Below are 17,440 nucleotides of genomic sequence, written 5' to 3' on the forward strand. Positions count from 1 at the left end.
ACAACACAAGGAAAAAAAGTCCCCCTTGTGGTTACTCTCAACTCTGGAAGCTCCCAAGTCATCTCTTCACCCTGTCCCTTTTCTGCCCTTTCAAAAGGTACCACAAAAGATTTTTTAAAAAAGAGAATTAAAGCCAGAAACCCCCTTCTTTATACACATATAATCTGGATCTATGAAATGTTTCTTTTGAAGCTGGTCCCTTTAGAAATTTTGTTGGTCATGTAAGGAAGAGGGGGAGTATGCCCCCACTAAAATACCCTGGGAGTTAGGGCAAAATAGAGTTGGGGAGAATGTTAATGTTAAAGGATGTAGAGAGAGGAACTGGATGCTGAGAAATCCAGGGGCTTGGAGAAGGACTCTGTGCCCATCCCACCCCACCCCCCAGACGCCCCTGCAGACTATTTCTGCACCTTCACAAACTAAGCAGAAGCAGGAGGAGAAGGGAGAGAGAAGTGGTGGGCTGTGGGTAAGTGTGTGTCTGGGGGGGATGCTGGTTAGGAAGTGTAGAAACAGCAGATACAGATATGAATGTGGGAAAGAGAACTGGCTACTATTCCATTGGTGGGTTGGGGGGAACCTATTTCACAGGAAAATTTCTCCTCCTGAAGGGGAAGGTCATAGTGGTCCTTTGAGCCTGAAATCGAAAGACCCCCTTCCCCCTCCTGGTCACGTGATTCATTAAATAATTAATGCCGAGGTTGCAGAATAGATATGTATTCGTCAGGAAAATCACAGGCTCGGTCTCCCTGTTTCTGACGTGCAATTCAACTGTCCTTTGAAAAACAAGCCTGTACCCCGAGAAAAAAAAAAGAGAGGGGGAGAGAGAGGGAGAGAGAGAGAAAAAGAGAGGGAGGCAGCAATAAAACAGCCCCGCAGCCGGAGCCACACCGCGGGCTGGGGTATTGTAAGTAGAAGGGATTTCTCACTACCTACCGCGTCTTATATGTCCATGTAAATTTATTGTTTGTTATTAATGTTATTGTCGTAAAATGTGACAAATAGCCATCTTCATTTCCTGCCATTTCTCTTCACATGGTGCTCTGTGTGTTTGTACCCATTGAGGCATTGCATAGAGATTTTAGGAATATTCCTCTTCTCTATCTCTCTCTCTCTCTCCCTCTCCCTCTCCTCCAACCTTTTTCTTGATTTATAGCAATATGGGTGTCAGCTTCTCAGCCGGCATGCCAGCCATTGTGTGTGTATGTGTGTGTGTGTGTGTGTGTGTGCGTGAGTGCGCGTCTGCGTGTGTTTGTGAGCGAGTTGTGTTGTTTATGGCCATGTCTTCGATAAATCATTTCTCACAGAAAATGATGTGGAAGCTGGGCTATTTCTGCGGCCGGGAAAGAGTCACTCTCGGAGGCACTTCCTCTCTCTCTGCTCTGCTCCCAGGAGTTGGTTATTTCAGACGATTTACAGTAATATATCAGCAGTTAATATGAAAGCTCTATAGCTGGAGGTCTTAAATTACAGCATCTGTGATTATCAATTAAGGCGAGATTTGTATAAATTTGGTAAACTAGAAATGCCTCATTGGCATATAAACCCAGTCAAAGACCACGACCTAATATAAAAATTATATTTGCGAGCCTGATAACAGCCAACATTCCTGCAGCAGCAGAGAGAGCTTCATTTTTCAGCAGTTCCCCTCCAGGAGTTTGGCTGCTCCGATGTTGCCGGGGGTAAAGAACCCAACTCTGAAGGCAGAAGGAGCCTGGGGGAAAGAGAGGTGGAGGCAGGAGAAGAAATTACTGAAGTTGAAGGCAAAGATGTTTGCAATCCATGGGGACCAAAAAGAAGTCCTCTGCAACTGGAGGGGGCTGAAGGGATTTGGTTATAGTGTTCAAGCTTAACCTATAGGACTGACGTGTATGACAGAGTGTTGAGGGTGGGATAGGAGCTACCCAAGCTGGGGGAGACAATGGAGGCAGAGGCTGAAGGGCAGGGAGGGAAGCTGAAAGCTTTGGCTCCCCACCCTTCTGTCTAACAAAACAAGGAAGTGAATTCACACCCTAGTAGCCTTCCTTCGACCTCCTGAAACAAAGAAAGTTTCCTCAGCGGTGAGGGACTGTGTATTGAGGGCTAAAGGAGGGGAAAGTTCTCTAAGTTTTTCTAGAAGAGAAATGTTTCCAGGTGGTCTCAGAAAGTTGGAGAGCATTTCAGGACACAGGATGTGTTCCTCTCCATAAGTCCCCATCCAAAGAGGGAGCAAATGGGGTACAGATTGGGAGGGGGAGAGGTCACAGTACCTCCCCATTGGGGAGGGGTCTGCTGGTTGAGAGCAAAGCCAGAGGTGGCTTTTGGGGATGTTATGCACTGCCCCCCGCCCCCAGCCAAAGTTGTTATGGATGAGAGGCAGAGGGAGCCTTGGCCAAGTTCGGTTGGGGCTGCTAGCATCTCCTTCCCTGGCTGGAGCCCGGCCAACTGACTTTATAGCCACTATTATCTGTGATACTTAACTCTGCCTGCTAGTGTAAACCTTTGAGCAGGAAAATTAGAGTGATGCCGCGCCCAGGTGTTAATTATTCATGGCATCAGCTGTGCCTTGGAGCGGCTGCTTAGGCCCCAGTCCACCTAGGAGCTCACTCCCACGCTTTGCTCCAAGTGGGCACTCAGCCCTGTCCTTGTTAACAGACAGCTTTTGGGGTGGATGGTAGGTGAGGCCTCCCAATTTGGGAGTCTGGGTTGAAAAGGGTTTAGTGAGAAAGAGAAGGAGAAGGCCAAGACCCTAGGCTGGGATGAGGTGGGGGCGTTACCTGGTCTTGCTAAAAGGAGCTGGGGAGAGACTGGATTCAAGGGCAGCTTTGACAGGGCTGGAGATCATGGGGAGGTGGGCAGGACTGGAGGAGCAGCAGAGAGACCTGAGGGATAGGGGGCTCAAGACCCTTCAGGCCCCCCATCCTTGGTATTGGAGAAGCCCCCCACCCCTCAATGTGGGAAGCAACTATTTCCTTCTCCCTCACCTGGGAAGTGATGGGGGCAGGGGTAAAAGTGGAGAGGGCGAGTTCACCCTCAATCCAGTGCTTTAGGATTGAGGCTGAAGTCTTAGAATCCCTGAGCCAGGGGGAAGGGAACAGTTGGGTGCTAGTAGCTTCTGAGCTCAGCCTGTTTTGGAGGGTGGGGAATAGCAGAAGAAGGCTGAAGGGTTTGCTCCCTGGGACAGGCCAGAGCCTCGGAGGAGAGCTGAGAGCCAACCTCACAGGCCCTTGCCCCTGTGCTTCCAACTCCCCTTTCTGCTGTCGCCCCCTGTCTCGGTGGAGGCCTGATATCCGCCACCCCCCTTCTTTTCCCCTCCATTCTTTCTGCCCCCTTCAGGTCTTTGTCTTTTCTGGCCCTGGGGATACCCCCTCCTCTTCTCTTCCCTGGGAGACAAAAGCAGGAGAGCATCCCTCTCTACCATTATCTTTTAGTCCGTCTCCAGCCCCTTACTAAATCTCACTGTGTGAGGCCTGATGCCTTCCATCCAGGCATACAGGCCTACCCTCCAGATCAGCAGGTTTGTTGTTTTTTAAACATTTGGTTCATGTAGCCATGAAGTGCCCTGCCTCACACACACACACACACACACTATTGGCTTTTGTGCTGTTCAGGAGATGGGGCAGAATGTATTTGATAGAAGGGGCTTTAGGAAAGCTGCTGATTCTTATCTTTTCCCCAGACTCTGCTGGAGTCCACTTTTGTGTATATAATTATAGTGTTTATCCCTGTGCCTTTACGAAGCTGGGTTGCCAATGCTTTAATGAGCTGAGGAGTTAGATGAGGAGAGAAAGTTAGAAGGAAAAAAGAGAGGGTCCCAGAAAGAGAAGCAGCAGCAGTTTCCCTTTCTGAGGAGGGAGGTCAAGGCAGAGCCCAAGGAGAGGATGACAGGGAGAATGGAGACAAAGGCCACTCAGAGGGGCAGGGAGGCTGTCCTGGCAGAAGGCACTCCCCAACTTGGATAGGCACATACACAAGAGTTAAGTGAGAAGGGAAGTGGAAAGGAAACCACTCACTTTGGCCCCCTTCTCTGTAGAAGATGTCTCCATGGAAGAAAGGTGAGTCCCCCCCACCACCCCCAAGAGGACAGGGCCCTGAGACCAAGGGCTCCACATTGCCCAGAGGCCAGCCTATTAAGCGAGTCCAGAAGTGATTTCTGGAGACACTCCGAAGTTGAAGTCCTTAGCAAAGCCCAATTCAAATTCACTAAAGACAAAGAGAGAAGCAGAGTGTGAGAAGACAAAAAGACTGTGAGAAAGGACAGAGACCACAGAGATGGTTAGAAAAGGCAGAGGGAGAAAGAGAGGGAGGGAGGGGGAGAGAGAGGAGAAAAACAAATAGAGACAAGCAGAGAAAGAGCCCATCCCCTTGGGATGGGCGGCATTGAGGAAAGGACTTTAGGGTCTGGAAGCTCCTCCAGGCTCTCTGTTTTCTCACAGGCAGCTGCCCAAAGCCGAGGCCATCCCAGAGGCAGCATCTCTAGAGTAGGCCCCGGGGGCGCTAAATCAGGTGTGAAGCAGCTGGGGTAGGAACTGGTGTTGGGAATGGCCAAGATGTTTTGGGCACTTCAAACTCCTCTTCCACCACCATCTTTAGTGACTTAAAGATTGGAATCTTCCCAAAGAGAATCCCACCTTGGGGTGGGCTGCTGGTTGTGTCAGTCTCTCGCACCGGGACCCTGGGAATCCTTCCTTGGCCTCTTTCCCCCTCCTGCGTTTGGTCTCTTCTTTCCCTCTTCAGGGGCAGGGAGAAGTTGATCTTCCAGCAGCCTGAGAACTTTCCCTTTCACCTCCAATCCACATCTTCTCCCTTGAAGCCCTGGCCAGAACGCATGGATGCTACCCTCCCTAATCTTTCTCCATCTTTCTGGAAAGAAAAGGAAAAAGGGAAAGTTTCCACCAGCCTAAGCAGCTTTAGACAACTCCAGGGAAAATGGAAAACGCAAACCTTGCTCGCCTCTCCAGTCCCTCCCCTGGCCGCCGCTGGGCTCCCCCGTCGCGCCCCCCATTCTCCCGTCCCGTCCTGCTCAGAATGCTCTCCCTTCCCCTCCCTCCTCCGCCGGGCCGGACATATGGAACCCATTTCGCCGGTGACATTGAAGAGCCGCTGCGCGCCCGCCTTCCGCCATGGCGCCCCCGATTCCCCGCGCCCTGGCAGTCGCCGCTCCTCTCGCCAGGCCGCTCGGCCAGCTCACGCCTCGAAGCCTCGACCCCGCTCCGCGCTGGGCCCGCCCGCCTCCCGCAGCCCCACGCGGCCGGCCGCGCGCCGCCTCGAGGGCTGAACAAAGCGGCGGCCGCTGCAGGCGGGCTGGGGGAGTGCTTCCGGGCCTCTCCCCGCGTCGGCCGGCGGGCCGGGATGCTGCCGGCCGCTCAGCCCCCGCTGGCGCCCCGGGACCCGGGCCCGGCCAGCCGCCTGCCGCTCCCCGCGCCCTAGCAGGACCGCACAGGTAGGTGCGGGCTCCGGGCCGGGCTCAGGGTGAGAGCGGGGTGCCCGAGATCCCCGCGCCCCGGTCTGGGAGGACAGTCGGATCGGCGCGAGACAGAGATGGGGGCGAGTTTGAAGAGGCAGTGAGGGCGGGCGGAGGGTGCGGGCCGGTGTGCAGGAATGCGGGGTGTGGACAGGACCCGGCTAGGGCCTGGGGAGCGCTGGGGCTCAGGAAGGGCGGTGGAAGCTGCGGAGTTTTCCAGGGGAATTGGGAGCTTTGGGTTGTGCGGCAAATGTGAGGGGCAGCTGCTGGGGTCGGGGGGCTGGGTCCTGCTCCCAAAGTCCAGCTGCCACCATGGGCAGAGCCTACTAGCACCTCGCGGGTTATTTGAAGCTGAAACTACAAGGGGCTGCGCTAAGGACGGGTGTTAAACTGAGAAGGTAGGAGACGGGGTGATTTATGGCTTCAGAGAAGCTGTGTTTACTCCCTGCCTCCTCTGGAAACCAAAAACCAAACAGAGCAGAGGCGGGAGAAGCCTCTCTCTTTGGAGTGGAAGGCGATGCCAGGTTGATTCGGTGGGATTTATTTTTCCAGATGTGGGGAAATGGTGGGAGCTGTCTCTTGGCAGGGGCAGGATGTGAGATGTAAGGAGAGTGTGCAGGCACACACACGTAGGTCGGGGTCTGTCGGGTACAGCATCGCTTTACAAGGGAGCACGCCGGCAGCTACACGGAGACCTGGCGTTCTCAGGTCTGGGTACCCAGGACCTGGTTGCTCTGGACATTCTCTGTTGCCTCCTGCCCTCTCCATGGGGGAGTGCTCCTGAGCCTGTGCTTTCTTTCCTCCCACAGCCACACACAGCAGTGCCCACTTGGCCTGGTCCCTGGCCCCTCTGTGTCATCTGCCCACGCCGCCTGATCTTCACTTTGAACCTTTAACTTTGCCATGCGAGACTAAGGAATTAGTGAGCACAGCTGGGTTGGGAAGGGGGGTGTGAGAAAAAGGCCTGAAGTGGTAGGGGCTGTTGGTGGTTTGAGGCTGGTGTGGGCTCCACTAGTACTGCTCAAATTCCCCCAAAATCTCTGTTTGGGAGGGGGGCGGGTGAGCACAAAGGGGACCAGAGGAAAGGAGCCATGCAGGATGATGGGGGTGGGAGAAAAATATTTTGACCCCCAGATAGTTATTTCCGCAGGCCAGCCAACCGGTGGCTCTTGCATTTCTGTCCAGACACTGGGCTTTGCCTGGAAATTGTTTTGCATTAAATTTTCTCAGCCGCAGAATTATCTTTCCTCGCCTCCAGCTAAACTTGCATTTTTCCACCAGACACTTGGGCCCCGCACCAATGAAATCTGAGAGGAAGCGGCTGGGCCCTAAGTGGCTGTAATTTAATTGATTTTATCATAAATCATCAACTTGATGAAGAACCCGAGGTTTCAGTGAAGTAAATTGATATTAATGGGAGTTTCTTGAAATGCAAACTCGCTGCATTGTTGGGGCATTTTGAGCTGGGAGGTGGATTACATGTGTCCCAAGAGCAGAGAGCCTGTACCTGGAGCCCAGCACAGCTTTAGGGGGTCGGGAAAAGCTAGCTGCGAGGGGCAGCTGCAGGCAGACCGGTTTCTGTAGGGGAGAAGGCAGAGAATGGAACATTGTTGGGGAGGGAACAGAGGCTGACTCCATGAACCCTGGCTGGTAGTCCTGGGAATGCTGGTCTCCCAGTGGGGGAGGCAGTTGGGGAAGCTGGTAGGTGTGTGGGCAGAGTTGGGGGTCGGGTGAGAAGGCCAGGCTGGTACAATGGGTGCATTGACTCCTGGTTAAAAATTGCCAGGTTGAAGCCTTCCTCCTCTAATTACACAAATTAATTATTTACCACTCAGGTTGCTATGTCTGAAAATAGTACTTTTGATTTGGTGATGAAGGTGGAGAATAACCGACCCCCGACACATAATAGCAGTAAAAATCAGTGCACTAGTCTCTGAGGGGACAGGAGTTGGGTTGGCACTCAGTTGTGGGGGTGTAAGCATTTAAATTCCAAGAGGAAATAGTCTGATTTTGGATGAGATGGTGCCCATTATTATCTGAAATCAGTTTATGACTGCTTATTGTCACTCACTGTTACATCAGTACAAAAGAAACACAAACTGTCAGCTCAAAAGGGAAGATCATTAGCCCAAGCCTTCCCCTCCACACATGTGATCTGGCTTTAGGGATGGGGAAAACTGAGGTCCCGTGAAGTCTCTGCTTCAGATTACACAGCCAATCTGGACCACCTAGAATCCAAGCCTCCTGACTCTCAAACCTATCCTTTATGTATGACTTTAGGCAAGCCACTTCCTGGCTCTGGACCTCAGTTTCTCTCTTTGGCAGTGGCAGCATTGGGCAGGACACTCCCTGAGTTCTTCCAAGTTCTGACCTTGAGTGCTTGGGAGCAACTCCTTTTTGTTGCTCCTGGGGTTCTGTGGGCATCTTGAGTATAAAAGTCACTATGTGCATGCATATTTGCAGTATACATGAAGTTTGTATGTGTCCAGAGGAGTGCATGGTTATTCAGACTGATGCGAGGAAATCACTGGAATCTGGACTATTCCTCCTCCTGAAGGTGTCCTTATTTTCAGCAGAGAAGAAGCCCAAGCCTAGAGCACTGGAGATAGAAGACAGTGGGAGGGGCTAGTTGGCTGGGTTGGGCCGGGATTGGCATTTGGAGGGGAGCTAGGGAAGGAGGGGCTCAGCCTCAGAGAGCAAAGCACTTTCTCTGCCAGGATTCAGAGCTGAGACTGGAGTTGTTGGGAATACAGCTTTTGAAGTCCCTCCAATGCCAGCCCAGGGACCAAATTATGGTTTCAGAATTTAGATTCTGAGACAGCAGACCACCATCACCACTCCCAGCCTCACTTTGCCCCCTGAGCCTTTGGACACAGGGGACCATGGCATTACACCAGGTCTCCTCCCAGGGAAGCCAGGACAGAAGTCCTGCAAGGTGGATGACCCCTGTCTTCTTGCTCTTATTTTCCATTTCTTCTCCCAACTGGGGAAAAAAAGATAAAATTCAAAAGAAGTGGGGGTTTCTCAGAAGTGGCCTGGCTGTGAGAAGGGAGATTTCTTGTAGGATCAGGGATATGGGGACGCTAGCAGGGGAGGGGAGGCTTCCAGAATGCCTTAGGAAGTGTTGTCAGGGATATGAATTCTGGTGGAAGAAGTGAGAAGAGAGGAGAAACAAATTCATTTTGGGGGCGATTCTGGAAATCAGAGTTCCTGGCCAGATAATCCCAAGAGGAAATGTCTGTTTTTGCCCGAGACTTCTTAAAGTCTCACCCCAAACCCTATTTGAGAGAAATAATAAAAAAAGAAAGGGCCAGGAGGCCCAGATTCTGGGCCTATCCCATTCTGACTTTGGAGTTTTATATTTGGAGGCAGTTCGGGAGGCCTTCCACTGATTGGTCATTAATCCAGTGAGTTATTGTCTGCTAAACAGAGGTCAGTGGGAGAGAGGCATCTGATCTGTCAGGAGAGACCTGCGCAGTCAGTCCCTCACGGCAACTCCCTGGGCCCTATTCCTCCCTTGCCAGCTTCTCTCTTCCTTCCCCAGCAATCTCCCCACACCCCCATCCCCGACCCCAGGCCCCCAGCTGTCCAAGATTCCCCCTCTTGCCTTGCCCACGTTTTGTCTCAACATCCATCCGGAGGGGTGGGGTTTGTCAGGCTGGGACAGAGCTACTAGGTGAGGCGGGACCCCTGATACAGTGGAGCTCATACCCAACTGGTCCGCGGCATAGGGGCACTGGCTCGGCCTCCTTGCTCACTGAGCAGACTTTGCAAGCTCTTGTGGGAACCTTGTTTTGTCTTCCTCCTTTTCTTGCCCCCACACCTGGGGCTAGGGGAGAGTTCAGCTCGGAATTTACTTCAGTCTCGGCCTTTTTCTTCTTTCGATCTCGGCTTCTACTGAGCCAGGTCTACACCGGCCTCCGCCCAGGCGGGAAATCTTCCTTCCTCTGCCCCTTTGTTCCTACCGACTCAGGCATCTTAGAAAGGTGGTAGTTCGGGATCCAAATACCAAGAGCGATTTGCAGTAGCATTTCCCATTTTACACCCCCCCAGTCTTTGAAATTTTATTAATATTTAAAAGAGATGGAGATTCAGGGGTGGGTGTGTGTGTGTGTGTGTGTGTGTGCGCGCGCGCGCGCTTTTCACGACTCTCCGAGGCCACAAAGTTGGACAGTGAAGCTGGAAGAGTGAGGGACCCAGAACCCAGACAAGGCCAGAAAGAGATTGCTAAATACCTCACCACCCCCAGCCCCCACTCCCAGGTCTTGGCTTCTCAGGGAGCCTGGTGGGCATAGTCAAATTTGGGGCTGGCTGAGCTGGGGGCTAGGCTGGGGCGGGGGTGGGGAAAATCCCTTGGACATCCCACAGCCGATACCAGAAATCGATTTTAAAGGAACTAGCCAGTTTGTCCTTATTGAGAGGAGAATTTTCGTTTGTTCTTTGATGATTTTTTGGGCGCAGAGGGAAACAGATATCTCCAATGGCCTCCAAGGATGGGCCCCCCAGTGATTGCTCAGGGAGATTTTAAGGGCCCGGTATCCTGGTACTGGGTATGGATTAGGAGTGGGGGAGTGAGTGGTCTAGCTCTGGGGAAACAGGAAAGAATGTCTATGAAGGGGGGGCATTTTCTCTGATTTTTGCCTTTATTATTAATTTCTAAGGTTTCTGTGTCTTAATCTCTTAAATTAAAAAAAAATATTTCTCTCTCTCTCACACTCACATACACAGACACACACATACACATACGGTAAGTTGCCCAAATTTCCCCGCTTGAAATCCAGGAAGAGATTGTTCCCTCTCCTCTCTCTAGTCTCCCCCTAAATTAGGACTTCACTATCAGGGATGATAAATCCCTCTCTCTTCCTTTTCTAGACCTCAAAGTCTTCCCTCCAACCCCGCTGGTGATTCCCACCCCAAGTTTCCTGCCCAGGCTCCTCACTGCCCCACTCTGTCCCCTGAAATTTGGAAGGTCTCTAGCCTGCAGAGGTACCTCAGACGGAAAGGCTGCCCTGGAGCTGCTGTTCTACCATTCATCCTCCATCCTCCCAGCCCCCAAAAGGGGCTATCTGCCAGCCAGAAATCTCCGGAAAGGAATAATAAGGTCCAGAAGGAAACCAAACTGGGATCTAATTGTGTCTCAAGCATTTGGAAGGGGCTTTGCTCTCAGAATTACTTAAGAAGTCCTTACTCTTATTTCCTACTGTATTTGGGGGTGCATGTCCTCTGAAAATTTGCTCCAGGTTAGCTTGCTTTCTCCCAGCCCTCTTTTTCACTCCCACTCCACTGCACTTCACCTCCTTGTGTAGCCAGAAGGGACCACAAGAATCCACGCTCAGAGCGGGGAGGGGTCCACTGCTGTGTCTGGAAAACTCCTCTGCCCTCGGCTTAGCTCCAGGCTGATCCTCTTGTAGGCCCGCAACTGACTGGATGTCCCTGGGTTCTCCCTTTATTCATTGGGGCGAAGCCGTGCAGGTCCCACAAGTGACCAGGTCCCCCTCTTCTCTTAATTTCACAATGACTCTCTCTCTCTAGTGGCAGTAACAGCTAGAAGAGTTGGAGGGTCTCAGGTACATTCTTGACTTTTTAGGACTTAAAAAAGATCCAAAAGGTGCTGGTCTCTTAAACCTCTAGAAGCCTTGGTGAGTGAATCACTGACCCACCAGGCCTAGGGCTACATAAAGTCCAATCCAACAGGTCTCTAACCAGGGTCTGGAGATCTCAGGACAGACTCTTTGTAGCCTTGACTGTTTTCTCTGAGGGTCCTGGCTTGAGCCCCAGCAGTGGGTCCAGCTTGGGTATTTTCTTTTCTTGATACTACTAATAAACATAGAAAAATGGCTTCCACTTTCCATCTTCACCTCCCCACCCCCCTCAGCCACCAACTCTCTAGGCAGGCATTAGGATCCTAGGGACCTCACAGTAGGAGATTCTTCAACCGGTTCCTTGCTGGAGGTTAGGAAGGCCAGAGTCCCCCTCTCCACTCCAATTCAGCAGGGCCCCAGGAAACTGGCTGTTCCAGCCCATGAAGTAAGCCTGACTTAGTGGGCCTGAAGAAGTGGGGACTGGAGGAGGCCAGGGGCCACACCTTATGAGAGTAGACAGTAGGACCCTTTCTCAGCCCAAAGCAAAGCCAGTGAGTGGGGAGCTATGGGGTGTGAGGGAAGCTTCGCCAGACACCGACACCCTCTCCTGGAAGGGAGACAATAGCTGGAAACCATCTCTCACCTTTGTTCTCCCAGTCCCTTCTCTCCTGGTCCATCCAGATGGGAAAAAGCAAAAGCCAAGGATTGTAACTAGGACGTCACAGGGTAGTAGCTGGCTCTGTCTATGCAGAGTTAAGAGAACAAGATTTCCAAGCTGCCTTCGTAGAAGAGAGAAACTGCTGGACTTCTATTTTATCCTCTAAGCCCGGAGTCAGCAGTTCTGCCAAGTTGCAAACACTCCTGCTTTTGGAAAAGTCCTGGTGCTTTTTTTGTCTTTTTCTTCCACCAGGAACGGCTCTTCCCCACCCCCGCCCCAAATCTGCAGACACCTACATTCTTGCCTCCTGTCTTCCTCCTACAGGCCTCCTAGCCTTTCCCTGCCCTTCTAAAACACACTCTAAGACAACTTGAGCTTTTGTAGTTTTCCTCACTTGTTTCAAGAGTCCTACATCTTGCAGAGCTAAGAGAAGTAAACAGATTTGTTCTGAACAATAATAATAATAAAAATAACTATCCTTTATCTCTTTTGCCAGTGCATTTAAAATTAAGCCATTTTGCTGGCTCTTCGAATCTTCTTAGAAGTACAAATGTCCTTATCACCTCTTAGCTCCTTCTGCCTATCCGGAGGTGAGAATCTTAACAGAAACTTCTTCGTGAAGTTGTTACAGCCTCTCTATTGCCAGCAGTGTCTGGAACTCAAGCTAAACACAAGGTCTTCCTTTTGTTACTCTCTCCTCAACCCCCCTCCCCTCCAAGATGGTCTGGATTTTTGAAGTAATCACTCACCGCTTGTTGTCTGTTCTCAAAAATGGGAGGGGGCTTTGGAAAAGAAAGGTCTGGTCCCCCCACCCCAGGTTGGAAACTGGGCCAGGAGATTTGCCGGGAGAGAGGAGTAGAGGGTGTGGGGGAGAGAAGAAACAGACTGCTGAGACTCAGCAACCAGTCCCGCAAGAGTGAAACTACTTTAAAAAAAAAAAAGTCCTAGTGTTCCCACTGCAAATGAATGCAGAGGGGCACCCAGGAACCATCCCCCCACCCCCACAAGGCCAGGGCCTCCCAAGCTACTTCTCGGCTTAGACAGAATGGTTTACTAGTGGTGGTGGGGAGCTATGAACTCCACCAGCTTTGCCTTGTCTTTTTGCGCTCCTCTTCCTCCCCCACCAAAATCTGAATTTAAAAATTTACCTGTCCTTAAAAAACAAAAACTTAAAAGCTCTACCTTCTTTGCTTTCTCACTCTTTTTTTTAAACTGGGGGGGGCGTTCAAAATGCCCCCCTCCCCCATTACCACCATCACCTTCCTTCCTTATCAGGCATCTAAGCTTGCTAAAGGGGGAGAGGTGGGGGTGTGTGTGAGCTTGTGTGTGTGTGTGTGTGTGTGTGAGAGTGTGTGTGTCTGTGTGGTTTTTTTCCCTGTGCAAAAGCAGAGGCCATTGTTACGGAGAGTAGGGCGTACCAGTCTTATAGGGCAACCGCACTGTGGCGGCTTGGCCGCGCCGGAGCCTGGAGCTGGATTCTCGGCGAGCTGAGCCGCCCGAGCACCTTTCGGTCTTCTATTTTTTTCCCGCTCCCCTACCCCCTCCCTCCTGCGCACCCCCGCTCCTAAGCCGAGTGAATTGAAGCGGACGCCGAGCGGCTCCTCCGGCCGGTCTGCCCCTCGGGCTCCCCAGCCGGGGTGGCTATTGGGGAGGGGGGCGACGCCGCTTTAAACAGTGGTCTTTTTTTCCTTTGCCTTCAAGGAGGGGAGATTTCTCGCCTGCCGCTCGCGCTGGGGCTCGATGTGAATATATATTATGTCTGCCTGTTCTCCCCTCGTCGGTGGCTAAGGTAAGCTGGACTGAAATAGGCTATCAGTTTGTGAATGGCGGAGAGTATGTCTCAATGATTTATGGCCCATATGACTCCAATCTCGGTTCAAGAAGAGTTCACAAGCTTTAAGCTTCCTTCCACGCAGCGACTCTCTCTCTCTCTCTCCCTCTCTCTCTCCCTCCCTCCCTCTCTCCCTCTCCCTCTCTCTTCCTGCTTCTCTCCTTTTCTCTTCTCTTTTCTTTCAGCAGCCAGATCTGGACTGAATTTTTGCCCGGCTGCTAAGAAGAGCCTAACCTTTTTCTCTCTTCCTTTTTTGTTCTATTTCTCTTCTATGGTTTTGTTTTTTGTTTTTTTTAAAGTCCTGGAAGGTGGCCTAGCCCCTCTCCCTGGTCTTCCCAGCTATTGTTACTCTCCCAAGCTTTTGGGGGGGGGGGTTGCTTGGAAAGGTGGGTTTCTTGGGGTGGCTCACCGCCCTTCTCCAGCGAGACCCTGGGGGGAAGCCGGGAGCCACCGTCTCCTTCCCTCCCTCCCTCTCTCCCGAGAAACCATATGGAGCCTGGATTTTTTCAACATGGAGGCAAGGGAAATAGACGTGTTTGGCTTGGTAGAACTGCACGCCACCCCCCTTTTCCTGGATCCCCAGATCTCGGATCTTCTCGGCATCTCTCCCTCTTCTCACTGTCCCATCAGCTGGGCCTCTGTGTGCGCCCTCCGGCCGGCCGGGCCTGGCAAAGTCCCGGTGTGGAGTTGCTAAGGCGCCTTTTAATTTAGTTACCTTCAGCGCCCAAACTTGCTGCTGCCCTAGGGCTGGTCCTCGGCTGGGTGTGCTTGGAACCTGCCGCCGCTAACGGTTTCTGCGTCCTGAACGCTTTCTGCTCGCCTCCTTGGGCCAACATAGCTTGTCGCCAGGCACCATGGCAGCAGCAGCCGAGACAGCCCGGCGGCGACAGCGGCAGCCAGGGACTAACTCCATCCACAAACCTTCCCGGCCCTTTCTCGCCGCCGGTGGAGCCTCCATTCTTTCCTATCACGTCTCTAGCTTCTTGCTTCCCACACTCGCCTGGCCTCGTTCCTGCGATGGTTTGTGAGTTCATTGCAGGGGGAGCGACAGGAATTTCGGCCCCAGGCGTCTAGTCAAATTATTGTTTTATTATAACTATCATCATCATCATCATCATTACTGCTGTAACAATCATTTAGACTAAATAAAGCCAGGGCCCAGCCAGCCAACCCCCTCCAACGTTTTTATTTCATTCTCTTATCTATTAATAACAAACTCAACTGATGCCTGTTAATTAATTCCCCCTTCAACCAGGGCTGCTCCGAAGCTAATTTTGGTTAAGTCATCAGAGGCTAATGGTAATAATAATAAAGGGATTGGGTCAGCCTGGTCAATTGAACTCCAGTTCTCCTCCCTGGAAGGACCTGCTGCTTTGCAGACCCCTGTATGTTTCCCAGAAACAAATTCTTCCCAGAAACCAATCGGAACTCAGAGTTACCCGGCTCCCTTTTGAGTATAAATCTGTGCCATTAAGAAGGGGATTTATGTGTGGGAGGGATTTCCATCACCTGGACTCCCTTTTTATTTTATTTTCCTATTTTTAGTTTTTCTTGGAGTTGACCAGCTGGGCTGAATGAGATTTAACTAGTCCAAACTCATATGTCAGAAGAGAGGGTCAATCTAAAGATTCTATGAAAAGTGATGGTGAGGAGTTGAGAAGACAGATTTGGTGAGCTTGGGGGGATGCAGTCAGAAGTTTCGGAAGAAATACACAAAATCCTGTGACAGCTTGAACCTTTATTTTCCAGCACACTTTTAAAAGCCTGCATTAAACTAATGATTTTTTTTTTTTGTCCTCAAAGAACTTCAGTAAACAGAGGCACCCGGTTTCCAGCCCAGATAATATTGCTTAGATTGCTTTGTTTACTTTCTTTTTTCTTAGGGAAAAAAATTCTGTTTTAGAAAACACTTTCCCATCTCATTATAGAAAAGTCCAGCAGTTACCCAGTTTCTTTCTTCTTTTCTTCTTTTGGAAAAATCAAAGGAAGCAGACTGTCAAGGAAAGGGGTGGGTAAAAAAAAATTATGCCTGATGAAAAAAGAGAGTGGGGGAAGATCTAGCCAAATGGTCACAGCACCAACCAGTCCCACCAAAGAAACAATCCTGTTCCATTTGGGGGCCCCATGGGGGCCTCTGGCTGTGGGATCCCAGACTTGGTTAGCAAACACTCAGACTGGAGGTGGTGGTACCTGCAGCAAAGACCATGGAGGTGGCTCAGTTCCACTGGCTCTGGAGGTTAAAAATCTTCAGGAAGTTTTGGGTCAGGCTGCTGCTGCTTGAGGTGGGAGGGTAAGGAGAGGCTCCCTCACACCAGAAGGTTCCCTGCTCAACTTGCTTCTTCCTGCTGCCTCTTCCAGCGATCCTCAGCCTCAGGTTTTTTTTCTCCAGGTTAGACTCTGCTTGGATGAAAGGAACCTAGATGGAGGCAAAGGCAGGAGGCCTGTCAGCTCAGAGGAGGGTGTTGATGATGCTTTTATTTTGGAGTCCCCCCCCCTTGAGCCACCCTATCCCAGAGTTGGGGGGGGGGGCGCGGGTGTAGGGAGAGGGAAGAGGAGAGGTCAGGGGCTAGTAGGCAGGCAGGAGAGAAGCCGTGGCCCTTGCCATAGTAAGATTCTATATCCAGGCAGTTCCCAAAGGAGTGGAGTCCTTATTTTTTTAAGTGAAGATGAAAACTGATGGGCTTTTTCTTTTAAAATTATAAAGCACTGATATAAGAAAAATCCATTTCAGGCCAAGCAAGTGGCCTCAGCATCTGCTGTGAAGATGTTGGGTGGGGGAGAAGAAAAACCCTATTGATGTCAGTTCCCTTTTCAGTTCCTAAGATGGATTCGAGCCCCAGTCCTCTTCTCCCCGTGTCTCTTCTCTCACCCCGCAGGTCAACCGCTACGAACAGATCCCGGGAGGAGGGGGGCAGAAAGGGGGGGGGGTCCGGCGTGCCACGTGACCCCCAGGGGTGCCAATGTCCGGTCGTGAGGGTATCAGGCCCTTGCAAGTTGCCACCCACCACCAGGGCCTCGCCCAGCGATGCAGAAAGCCACCTACTACGACAACACCGCCGCCGCACTCTTCGGAGGCTACCCCTCATACCCTGGCAGCAATGGCTTCGGCTACGACGGTCCCCCTCAGCCCCCCTTCCAGGCCGCCACGCACCTGGAAAGTGACTACCAGCGCTCAGCGTGCTCGCTGCAGTCCCTGGGCAACGCCGCCCCGCACGCCAAGAGCAAAGAACTCAACGGCAGCTGCATGAGGCCGGGCCTGGTCTCGGAGCCCCTGCCGGCCCCGTCCGGCTCGCCTCCGCCCAGCGCCGCACCTACCAGTACCACTAGCAACAGCAGTAACGGGGGCGGGCCCAGCAAAAGCGGCCCCCCCAAGTGCGGTGCCGGCTCCAACTCCACCCTCACCAAACAGATATTCCCCTGGATGAAAGAGTCGAGGCAAACGTCCAAGCTGAAAAACAGCTCCCCTGGCACAGGTACCGGCTCCTCTGGCTTCGTCGTCGTCAGCTTTTGTCCCGGCCAGGAATGTCACTGTTATTCTAGCACCCAGCCCCTAGGCACCCCCGCGGCGGCAGCAGCTGCGGCGCATTTCCCGTACCCCGCCACCACCTGGCGACCCCTGACCCCGCCAGCACCCTCTTCCTCCTGCCCCCCCTCCACCTGAACTTCTGAGAGGTCCAGAAGGCCAGGTGCTCGGCCTCAGCCCTTTGCAAGGCCGCAGAGTCACTAGACGCTGCCAGTAGACGCAGAGTCGTCAACGATTGATTATTATTAAGTATTACTACTGTGGGTATTAATCACAATCGCTCGGGCGGCCCGCGGTCCTGGCCTCCAGGCACGGCAGCCTCTTCGCCCCCCATTTCCGTGCCCTGCCCAGAATGTCCAGACTCCCCCAGGGGCTCTCCTCAAGCACCTGTCTGGGCCACAGGACT

The 17,440-nt window shown here is 52.1% G+C and overlaps 1 protein-coding gene and 1 long non-coding RNA gene across 10 annotated transcripts in view; one reads left to right on the forward strand and one right to left on the reverse strand.

The window, feature by feature from the left end:
• HOXB3 (homeobox B3) overlaps positions 1 to 17,440 on the forward strand; it is a 54,757-nt gene that overhangs the window by 34,590 nt on the left and 2,727 nt on the right. For 5 of the 9 annotated variants that reach the window (XM_043904278.1, XM_043904277.1, XM_043904284.1 and 2 more), the window contains 2 exons: positions 13,382 to 13,469; positions 16,388 to 16,984. In XM_043904278.1, coding sequence (XP_043760213.1) covers positions 16,537 to 16,984 — 448 coding nt within the window. In that variant the 5' untranslated portion in view covers positions 13,382 to 13,469; positions 16,388 to 16,536. Of the gene's footprint in view, positions 1 to 449; positions 467 to 578; positions 905 to 4,012; positions 4,032 to 4,800; positions 5,420 to 13,381; positions 13,470 to 16,387; positions 16,985 to 17,440 lie in introns of those variants that run through there. The other 4 variants (XM_043904283.1, XM_043904279.1, XM_043904282.1 and 1 more) reach the window with 4 other exon arrangements.
• Positions 15,235 to 16,799, reverse strand: LOC122694915. The gene is made up of 2 exons (XR_006341275.1): positions 16,663 to 16,799; positions 15,235 to 15,927 (listed from the first exon to the last, which is right to left on the reverse strand). It is a non-coding gene; the product is annotated as an uncharacterized LOC122694915 (long non-coding RNA).

The sequence above is a fragment of the Cervus elaphus genome, chromosome 5 (genome assembly GCF_910594005.1).
Source record: "Cervus elaphus chromosome 5, mCerEla1.1, whole genome shotgun sequence".
NCBI lineage: Eukaryota > Metazoa > Chordata > Mammalia > Artiodactyla > Cervidae > Cervus > Cervus elaphus.